Source organism: Pygoscelis adeliae, unplaced genomic scaffold (assembly GCF_000699105.1).
Source record: "Pygoscelis adeliae isolate BGI_AS28 unplaced genomic scaffold, ASM69910v1 Scaffold84, whole genome shotgun sequence".
Classification (NCBI taxonomy): Eukaryota; Metazoa; Chordata; class Aves; order Sphenisciformes; family Spheniscidae; genus Pygoscelis; species Pygoscelis adeliae.
This window is the reverse complement of record NW_008824754.1, coordinates 666,548-676,978: the sequence shown is the minus strand read 5'-3', so window position 1 is coordinate 676,978 and position 10,431 is coordinate 666,548. Positions and strand designations below refer to the sequence as shown.

The window sequence follows — 10,431 nt, the reverse complement described above, 5'->3', positions numbered from 1 at the left end:
GGAATAAAAGGGCATTTCCCCACCACTGTGGTTCATGTCATGTTGCGCTCTCTCTCTCGCAGCTGCGTAAATGAGTATGGAAGATTATGATTTCCTGTTCAAAATTGTTTTAATCGGCAACGCCGGTGTGGGGAAGACCTGCTTAGTCCGTCGCTTCACTCAGGTAAGGTTGGCTGCCATTTGGATGTGGGATGTCGGGGTGGGAACAGCACTGGGATGGGAGCGTGGAGCCCATGGCTGTGCACCAATGGCTTCGCTGGCATTGCAGCTCCAAAGTAATCTGTTGTCCGCACTCTTGGTGCATGCATCACCTTTAGCGACATACTGGCACAAGCAGCACATCTGTATCTAGTGCTGTACTTAGCCCTGTTAGGGATCTTGCACTGGAGAGAGCTCATATCTCTCTGAAGATGGAAAGTCCTCTCTGAAAGCCACTAGGAAAACTCCTCCTGATTTGAGGTGCTCTAGACTGGTTGTAAGGACCAACACATCTCCTGGTGTGCTCCCATGTACCACCTTCTCCCCATCCCTCCTGCCACTGCACAAAACTCTCCCTGTTATTTGTCATTAGTAGACAATTAAGTAGCCCCCTGGGTCGTGGGCTGTCAGTCCAGTGTCTTCTGGTCTTCCCAGACCTTTTTTGTGGCAGAGTAACAGGGAAAGGACCAGGCTTCTGTGATCCGGGGCAAGAGAAGATTTTGCATGGTGGACTATAAAACATAAGTTGTGGGATTTTTGTTGCACTCTCCACTAGGAATTGTCAGCAATTTTCCCCCTCACTGTTAATTTTCGTTTTAAAGCCATGGCGATGTTAAACATTCTCCAACCGCATGTGACAGCTGGTGGCAATAAAGCTAGTCGACCCCAAAGGGTTAACCGCAAAAATCTGTGGCCACTTCTTCTGTTTGTGCTTGGGCAGCACAGCTGCTACAGGGGATGGATGTTCCCCAAAATCAACATGACTTTGTAGACCTAGACACCAGAAATCAAAAACCTCTGTTTATTTTTTTTTGTTCATTTGCTGTTGCTCCTTTCTGATGGTGCTGCAATCAAATACCACCAGCATCACGCCGGCCCCTGCCGTTGCTCCAGTAGTGGCTGGCTCTGTGCTTCTCTCCCAAAATGCTGTGCAGGGATGTGACCCCGGTGCTGGGAGCTGCCAGAAATGCCTTTCCGTGCCGTGGCGTGTGGTGGAGGGGAGAAGGAAGGTGTGAGGTTGCAGGAGCAAAGGCATCTCATCCCACATGGGCGCTCCCACCTTTTCAAGGTGTTGGGAAGTGGGACAGAGGGTCTCCATCTACCCTTCCCCTGCCTCTTCCAACTGCACAGAAGCAGAAGAGCTTTTTCCCCTCTTTTTTTCCCTGTATGCATCCTCTTTTTCTTCTCCTGTGTTCCCATTTCTCAAGTCAATGACTTGCTACATGACTAGGGACGCGTAGGCAGCGAAAACACTGTGGGGTTGAATTATGGTAACCTTTGTGCCAGGGAAATGTCACATTTTCCTCTGTAAATGTGATGGAAATAAGTGTCCGGGGAAGGGGACAAGGAAGAAATAGTTTTGGGGATGGAAAAGGGTGAGGATTGGCACCCAGAGAGAGCTAGAGAAATTTGCTTAACGAAACTCTGTTTTCTTTCAGGGGCTTTTCCCACCGGGTCAAGGAGCCACGATTGGGGTTGACTTTATGATTAAAACTGTGGAGATAAACGGTGAAAAAGTAAAGGTAGGAGCCTGATGGTTTTCAGTGTAAACTCATGTGGCAGTACTATAGCTGAGGTTTCTGACTGCTGGAAGGCCCGTGGGCATGTCGGGAAGCGCAGGGCTGTCTGGCATGGCTCAGGCAATGCTGGCTCTAACGATCTTTGTGCCCCTCTCCACAATTACCATCAGGATTGTAACAGTGAACCTACTCTAAGGGAGAAAATGGAAAGGGCAGATCTTGCAAAACGCTGTCCTTGCCTAGGAGACACTGAGATTGTGCCTGGCTGGGGCTGAGGAGGTGCAAAGAAGCGCTTCAGTGCAACCTCCGCTTATGGCATTTGTGGTAAACTGATGTCTGTTGCATTCCCACTGGGATGTGCTCGGTGAAGGTCTTCTCCTGTGAGCTCCTGAGATGGCTGGTGGAGGAGAGCAGGCTTCTGGACTTGTGCGGTTCTGCACAACGAAGGCTTGTCTTCCACTTCTGCCGAGTTACGGATTTGGGAGAAGTTCAGATGGTCACAATACTGACGCTTTGATCAACGGGTTGAAGTGAGAAAGGCAATGTCTGCATTATTAACTCTTTCACCCTCCAAAATAGGGTGGTTGCAACCAAACTGCTGCTGGGAAACTGTCCTTGTCCTGAGCAAAACTCCCAAACTGAGCCTGAGCATCACTTGGCGGAGAGCTACTTTACCTGGGTCAAAACACACCAGGGACCAATCTCATGCTTTAATGGGATCAATGGTTGGGTTCCAGTGCCCAGAGACGTTGGCTGGCGCCGCTTCGTTCATTAGTTGAGATTTTGCTAGAGCTACTGTGGTGCTCAAGAGACAAGAGAAGAGTATGGTTATCTGAGCCTCTAATGTCAAGGTGTCTAGGGTCCCTGAGCTGCTCCTGGAATTACTCTGCCTGCATTAAATCCGGGTGCATCAAAGTGAAAAACAGGGTTTTTCTCCTTGCTGCCTTCATCAAATCTAGTAGTGAGCAAATGGTAGAGCGGCAGCAGTGTGACAACAGCTGGATGTGACATTGAGACCCATTTTTAAGCTTGTGCTGGGATGGAAACAGTGGAGTCGTGCAGATTTTCAACCCTGGGGTTTTTTCACCTGTATTTCAGTGCAGAGATTTTTTGAGAACAAAATCAGGTGGTGGGTTCCTAAGTTTAGGACAGATCTTAAAAGCCGTGGTCATGTCAGCAGGCTGCCACCCTGCTGTATGAGGAGCTGTGCAAACCTATGGCAAGTCACGGTCCTTGACCAGAAGACCTTCCAGCCTAAGCAGGTGAAGGACAAGAGGCTTAAATATTTTCCTCTGATAAAGACCAAGTTAATGTTCAGCACATTGCTGTGCAAGTGGGACAGAGCAGCAGGCAGGAGAGCAGTGAGGATCATGTGTAGCCCCTGTGGTGTCAGTGCTTAGCTCGGTGGTTGTGATGCTCATTAGCAGGCATCTACTGTAGTGGGATCGGTTGGGACACAGATGCTGCTTGTCCGGGCTCCTCAGACAGCAGAGATGCTTCTTTCTCCCAAAAGCAGATCCAGTGGAGCAGCTCAGAGGATCTAAGCTGGTAAATGGCTTAAGTACTGCACTGAAGGTGGAATTCATTTTTTCCCTTATATACCTGGCTTAAACCAGCTGTCTCAAGATTGTCTTGGTCAATGGAGAGAGAAAAGCAATCTCGAGGACGATGAATCCCATCCACTTCAGACACCTCTCCTTTCCAAGCATCTGGTTCCCTGTCAAGTACAGATAGAGCCTTAAGAACATCACTTATATCTGAGGTCTGGTTTTTGGACAGGTGAACTCACCCTAAGGATTTGTCTGTGCTTGACTTGTTGCTCCCATGACATAATCCTGTGTTAAGACTAGCTTGGACTGAGGATGCAAACTCCTTAAGAGAAAGTTGGGAGCAGTCATGCCAACATGGGCTATCTTGGGGCAAGGACGGTTCAGGGAAGCTCTACAAGCTACATACAAACTTGTCAGTGTGGCAAGCCCCTGCTGCCCTGCAAATACATGATGAATGCACAAGTGTCCACCCAAGCAACTCTCTTAATCACCCTGGGCCTGGCTTGTGTTTCACAGAGCCTTAGCAAGTGGTGTCTGGTATACCAGTTATATTTCACATAGCAAATAACGAGTTGTTAAATCTAAGTCCCTCTCCCAACCCCACCAGTCGAGTAAATTGGAGTGGCCAGAGCTCAGCCACAATGACCAAGCTTGGGAGGAAGCTTAGCACGATACATTTGGACATTTGAATGAGCCTTATGGAGTTTGAAAGGCAAACGGATTTCTTTCAGGGAGTGATCTTGTAGCTGAAACTTTTTGAGTAAGCAGTGCTAGTGAGAATAAACATTTAATGATTTTTTTTGACTCAGAGGACAGAGCAATTGAAATGACATCTCAGTCAAACAAGGCGTTTCTGTGACTGCTAGCTCATTTCACAGTGCCCGAGCCGTGACTCTGCTTCTGTGCCGGGTAGCATCTCCTGCATGTCTGCTGGGATCCAGGATGAGAGAGCAGAGCTGTTTACTGAAAAGGTTTTCAGACTTGAAAATAAATGATAGATTTCTGGGGAATAATACTTTCCAGCTTTCAAAATTGCATTTGACAGTCAGTGGAGAGGGACTTGCTGGTGTGAAAGCTGTGTGCAAGCCATATTGGATATGAGCCGCTACTAAAGCTCGCTGACAGATGAGCTGAGACAGTACTGTGCAGTTGAGGGGGCTTTTGATCTGCCTGGCCTTTTCTAATAAAATATATTGTATATATACAATATATATATTGTAAAATATATACAACACCTGTACTAAGAGGCTACACAAATTTGAGCCAAGTCGATAGTGGTTATCATGCTGGTCAAAGCTAAGCATCCTCAGTGCTGCAGAGGGCTGTGCTATATAGACCTGTGATCTTATTGTACTTGTTGGAAATGTTCATATGCGTAAAGCTAAATGTATGTGCAAATGTTGGGAGAGCGGGAAGCATCAGCTGGCTCCAAGAAAAATAAACATCTAGGTTTTCTGCAGGCTGAGTCAGGCACTGCCCTTTGGTTCCTCTGAAAAAATGATACATGTAAAATGGTTGCTGTGAAATATTTTATTTGGCAGAAATAATCAGTGGGGTGAAGTGCGGGATGTGCATTTTGTGTGCAGGAAGAGTTTGTCAGTGGCTGTAAGGTCAGGGGCCCTTCCCTGCCTTCTGCACCCAGCTGGCAGGTAGACTTGCGGCTGCAGCCAGTAAGAAACCCTTTCCCCCAGGGCAATCCCTTTGGCTTTCAATGTCTGTTATATTAAAGCGGTGGAAGAACGTATTCACATCAAGTTTTTATATCAGCTTAGAGATCTTCTCAATAAATGGGAAACATATATAAGCTGGAGTTAACCAGTAGACCAATCAATAAACGTTTTTCCTGGGAAATAGCTTAGCAACAACAAAATCATCTGTATTTTTCCATCTGCCAGAGTTTGGAGGCTGTTTTTTTTTTAACGGGGACTCATTTGTAATCTGAATTTCATGTGCAAGTAATTTCACTTATTGTTTCGTGTGTCACTTAACTGCAGGTGCCAGGTTCAGCTGTTTAAATACAGCTAGGCCAAGAGATTAAGCACAAAGGTGCCCAGGAGCTGTGAGCCAGCCACAGATTACTTTCTCTGCAAAAAATGTACTCTTTCAAAATCATACCCCATGTCTGAAAGCTGCTACTGGGAGCTCTCATTTCAAACTAACGCATTTATGATGAGTAGCTGGCGTAGTTTGACTCTGGAACTGGGCAAGAATAAGGTTTTTCTCTGTTCTGGGCTGCTGAATATATGGAAAAAATCTCAAATACTTTACCTTTTTCTTCCCAAAGTACACAGGATTCTGGCTGGAAATCACCCTTTCACATATTTAATTCCAGGGAGGGGTGCTTTAAAAAAATAAAAGCTGAAGCAGGGAAGTACTCTTTTATATAGCAATGTTTTAATTTTGATGTTTGTTTCTTTGACTGCCTTTTTGAAGAATCGAGGTTTTGATGACCCACCAAAACCGATCAGGTGGTCCAATTATAAAACCACTGAGTTTAGTTTGTATTGTATGCTGTCTTCCTGGACCCAGAGGGTTTGGCAAACACTCATGACCTCTTTGATATAGTTAAGGACATGTCAACCAGTTCTACATGTTGGGAAGGCAGGCAGCGAGCAGCTGGGTGAGATGGCTGAAGTTGTAGAGAGGAAATGTGTTGAGTCCTTGGATCAGCCTTCAGCTGAGCTCCTTGTTCAATCCTGTGGTTTCCACCCCTCAGTGCATCATCTCAGGATAACTATAACTAGCTCTGGGAGCTAGAGGAGAGGCTCTCTTATTTCTTCTTGAGATGGATGCTGCTGTTGGCTGGACTTCAGGGGCAGGAGAAGTGGCTTTCTCCCTCCAGTGCCTGCGTTGTAACTCCAGGCCAGCAGCTCTGCCCACAGCAGAGGGAGATGCTAGAAGTCGCATGAAAGCCCGCAGACCTGCGGCTTCCAGGGGCCGTTGGCCACAGTGCCAGCTGACTTTGTGCCTTGCATTTCAATCCACAAGTGGGGGAACAGAAACAAAAAGTGCTGGGGGAGGGGAAGCCGAAGGGAAGAAGAGCTAAGTGCTTTTCCAGCATTGGTTTTAGCCTGAAGGACTTTTTTTAGGTCAAAACAGTGCTGCTATCAAATAAAAGTTAAATAATATTTTTTTCCCTTTTACCACCCTTCCTTGTTATGCCAAAAGCTGCAGATCTGGGACACAGCAGGACAAGAGCGATTCCGGTCCATCACGCAGAGTTACTATCGCAGCGCTAACGCGTTAATCTTGACCTATGACATCACCTGTGAAGAATCCTTCCGGTGTCTCCCTGAGTGGCTGCGAGAAATCGAGCAGTATGCCAGCAATAAGGTCATAACCGTGCTAGTGGGTAAGCGACGATCGTCCCTAGTGGGGTGGTGGTGCGATGAGGGGGCGAGCTGTGCATGTCATGGGTTTGGTGGCAGATGGAGGTGTTAGCAGGAGGAAAACATGGCATCTGTGTGAGCTGGTGGTGCAGGATGCTCAAACTGGTGCAGCAGATCTTGTTGCCAACCAGTTGTAACTGCAGGTGGGCACAGGGTACAGCTGGTGCCTTAAACCCAGTGCTTGGACCATTCCTTCTGCAAATAACCCCAAGATGCTGATAGTGATGTTCAGGACACCACAGCCACTTCTTGAAGTGTGGTCCTGTCTCAGGTCTAAGGCTATTGCATGCAGAGGTGGAGACTTCCCACCAGTTGGTCCCATACGGCACTGAAGTGTTGATTGTGCAGCTACCAACTGAGCTAAGAATAGAGCAGTTTCCCTTGTGACTCCCAGCTCGGATCTCTACAAATGTATAAGGATCTGCTCAAGCTGGGGAAGCCTGTGGGTTGCTGTACCCCATAGCTGTGGGACAACCAGAGTCTTGTCTCAGGTGGGTCAGGATCTGGGAACCATATCAGGACGTGATGGTTGTGTGGATTGTAGCATTTGTAGGTGGGGCAGAGCTGGAAAACTGGATATTTTTGCATGGATTTTAGGGAAACTAAAAATAAATAACGGAATGTTATGTTAATCTGTAGAGCTTCAACTCAAGCTAAAGCAGACCTCAGGCCATCTGTCTGCTACAAGCAAGGTGAAGGTTATTTTGCCTACCCATGCTTTTCCATGCTCTGCTTTCAGCATCTGATAATTAGGACTTGGCTTTTTAACGCCCAAGGATATATAAAGAACAGTGGAAAAATAACTTGGGGAAAGCAAAAAACTTTCATACTGCAGTGTCATTATCTCCTTTAACAGTTTGTTGTTTAAAAGAAAAATCTAGAGGACTGTAAAATGTGTTTAAGGTGGCTTTAAAAATCTTTGAGTTTTACATGCCCCAGTGGTATTGCAAGTGAGCCTTGGGATTTAAGGATCTTCCATACAAAGAAACTCATTACACTCGATGCGAAGGTTATGGCATGTGTACAAATGGTGCAGATATAATTAATAAATTACTAACAAATGTGTATGTGAATTTCTAGGGAACATTAAGTTAATTATCAGCATCTACAGCACAAAATGTAGATAACAGCCATAACAGACACTTTGAAGATGGTGATACCCATAAACCGCTTGCATTGAGTGATCATTTGTTTAGAAAGATAACTTTGGTGTATGCCATGGGTCCAGGAAACTGCTTTATCAGGAAAGAAAGGGCATCTCAGATAAGAGGAGGGCAATGAGATGTGGCTTGCCAGTGGAAGTGCAGTCTTCTTCCCACTAGTTCTCACAAAATCGCTGGTAGAAGCGAGGCCAGGAGATGTTTCCTCCTGAACCTGCTGAGTCCGTAGGCACAGTCCCCTGTTATCACAGGTCCTAGTCTGTTATCTTCTTTGTAAGATTAATTTATGCCAAAAACATCACGTTTGAAGTGAAGTGGCCGGTAATAGGGTATAGTCATATCAGACACTTGCTTGAGGCATTAATCAACTCTCTGCTAAACCGAGCTCTCCAAAAGAAGGGGCTGGTTTCTCGCCCGACCTTGCTCTGTGAGTGCCCCCCAAGCCCATCCCTGCTCAGCCTCAGCAGCCAAATCCTTCATGGGAATACTGAAATAGGAAAGCAGCCTTCTGTGCCAGGCTTCTTTTAAAGCTTGTAATGACATGAGAAATACCACGTTTAGTGTCTCGCATGCTATAATTGACATTTTAAGTGCTCCTCAGAGCAAGAACAGGAGAACTTTCAATAGATATTAGAATGGAAATCCCTTAATGTTGGTTGATAGCAGCAAACAGATGTACTGGTGCTAAATTAAAACTAACTGACTTGGATGTTCACAGGGCATATTGCACTAAATGAGCTGATATTAAATGAACTTGGTCACATGTATCAGGGAATCCATTACTTGGAGGGGAGAGCAAGCACTAAGAGTTTCACATCAAAACCACTGTCCGTACATATATACAATACTCTTCTTTATCTCTTATCAACTTCTGTTTCTCTGGTTTTGGAAGTCAAATTAATTCCTTTTCTAAAATCTTTTATCAATGCAGGTAATAAGATTGATTTAGCTGATAAGAGGGAAGTCTCCCAGCAAAGAGCCGCAGAGTTTTCCGAAGCGCAGGACATGTACTATCTGGAAACCTCGGCAAAAGAATCGGATAATGTGGAAAAACTCTTCCTGGACTTGGCCTGCCGATTGATCAGCGAGGCACGACAGAACACCCTTGTGAACAATGTCTCATCCCCCTTACCAGGAGAGGGGAAAAGTATCAGCTACTTGACTTGCTGTAATTTTAATTAAAGAGCTGACATGTGATTTCCCCTTCTGCCATTGCCCAAGAGGATTTCTCTTTTTTCTGGGATTTATCTCCTTGAAGGGAATTCCTGCCACTTTGACCCATCTGACTTACCCTGAATCAGGTTGCAGACCTGGAAGCATGGCAGGCTGATGGCTCCAGCTCCTTGGCAAAGTAGCCGAATATAACATGGTTTAAATTTCATTTTTCTTGCAGTCTCTGGAGTGGGTTGGGAAAAGGAGAGTTGCACAAGTGCTTCATGTAATGCAGAATGTGAGCTATTGCGTTCCCTTATTGTGTTCCCTTCTATGGGAGACTAGAGCAGCCTCTCTTGAAGAAGATATTGAAGAGATCAAAATCTCTTACAGAACAATGTCTTTGGTCCTTTTTAAAATTAAAATAATAAGAAAAAACCAACAATGAACACTGACCCTGGACGACACTGGCAATCTTCCGGGCTGCCAGCGAGTGAGCTCTTAAGACATGTATATAGCGTCTGCCCGCGCGTCTTCATGGAGGACTCTGGTGTTTGAAATAGTGTTATGTCTCTCATCTACAGGCACTTTCATGAACATGGAATTAAAAGAAAGTTACATATATCAACACTTTCAAGATTTAAGAAGACATGGATACAGCTCAGTTACTCCCTTTGGTGCTAGCAGTTCAGCAAATATTCCATAGGTCAAATGTAGTCTTACTACATTACTGTCCTCTGAATGTGTAACTTAGACTGGTTAGGAAAAAACACTAATTAGCACTGTTCATTAAAAAAAAGTAAATCTCGTTACCTCTTTTTCTAGGCCTGAACATAGTGGAAAAGGACTGTGCTGCTTTGATATCCAACATAGGATGAAAAGACGCTCCAGAAATTAAAAAAAAAAAAAGAAAATTAACCATCCCTCCTCTAATTAGTAACGTCCTAATGTAAAAAACCAGCCTTGGGAAACATTATTGGTAGAGTTGGAAAAAGCACACCAGACATGAGCAAAATCTTGTGCATGCATGGACTGTGTATAAGGGTTCAAAGAGAGCACAGCTTGAAGTGGCAGTCTGCAATATGTCCGGCTTAAAAATAAAGCTTGTAGATACAGTTCTTGTTGAAAGGCAGGTGTACAATTTTGTAGAGGTTTTTTTTATGCTAAGTGGAAATAGCAATGGGTTGCAAGTGGTATCATTCTGTCTGACCCAACCTTGTGCAGCACTCACCTTGTGGAACTGCTCTCCAAGATGCTCTTGAAGGTATCTTCTTGGCATCTAGTCCCTCTGCTAGAGTAGCTTTCAAGGCTGTAGAGTCATTTAATTTACTTGATGCTTTGTACTTTTAATCTCAGACTCCAGTGTATGTGTAACTGTTTAAGCAATGTCTTTCTACAAAACCCCGAAGTGGAAGCACTATGGAGTTTGCGATGTTATTACACCTCTAGTGCCATATGCGAA

At 45.2% G+C, this 10,431-nt stretch overlaps 1 protein-coding gene across 1 annotated transcript; it reads left to right on the top strand.

The window, feature by feature from the left end:
- The first annotated feature begins 59 nt into the window (after nt 1–59).
- RAB30 (RAB30, member RAS oncogene family) lies at nt 60–9,920 on the top strand. Its single transcript, XM_009323454.1, has 4 exons — nt 60–163; nt 1,638–1,721; nt 6,437–6,620; nt 8,749–9,920. Exons 1-4 carry the CDS (start codon nt 71–73, stop codon nt 8,997–8,999), a joined length of 612 nt encoding a protein of 203 aa, XP_009321729.1. The 5' UTR covers nt 60–70; the 3' UTR covers nt 9,000–9,920.
- The last annotated feature ends 511 nt before the right edge of the window (nt 9,921–10,431 follow it).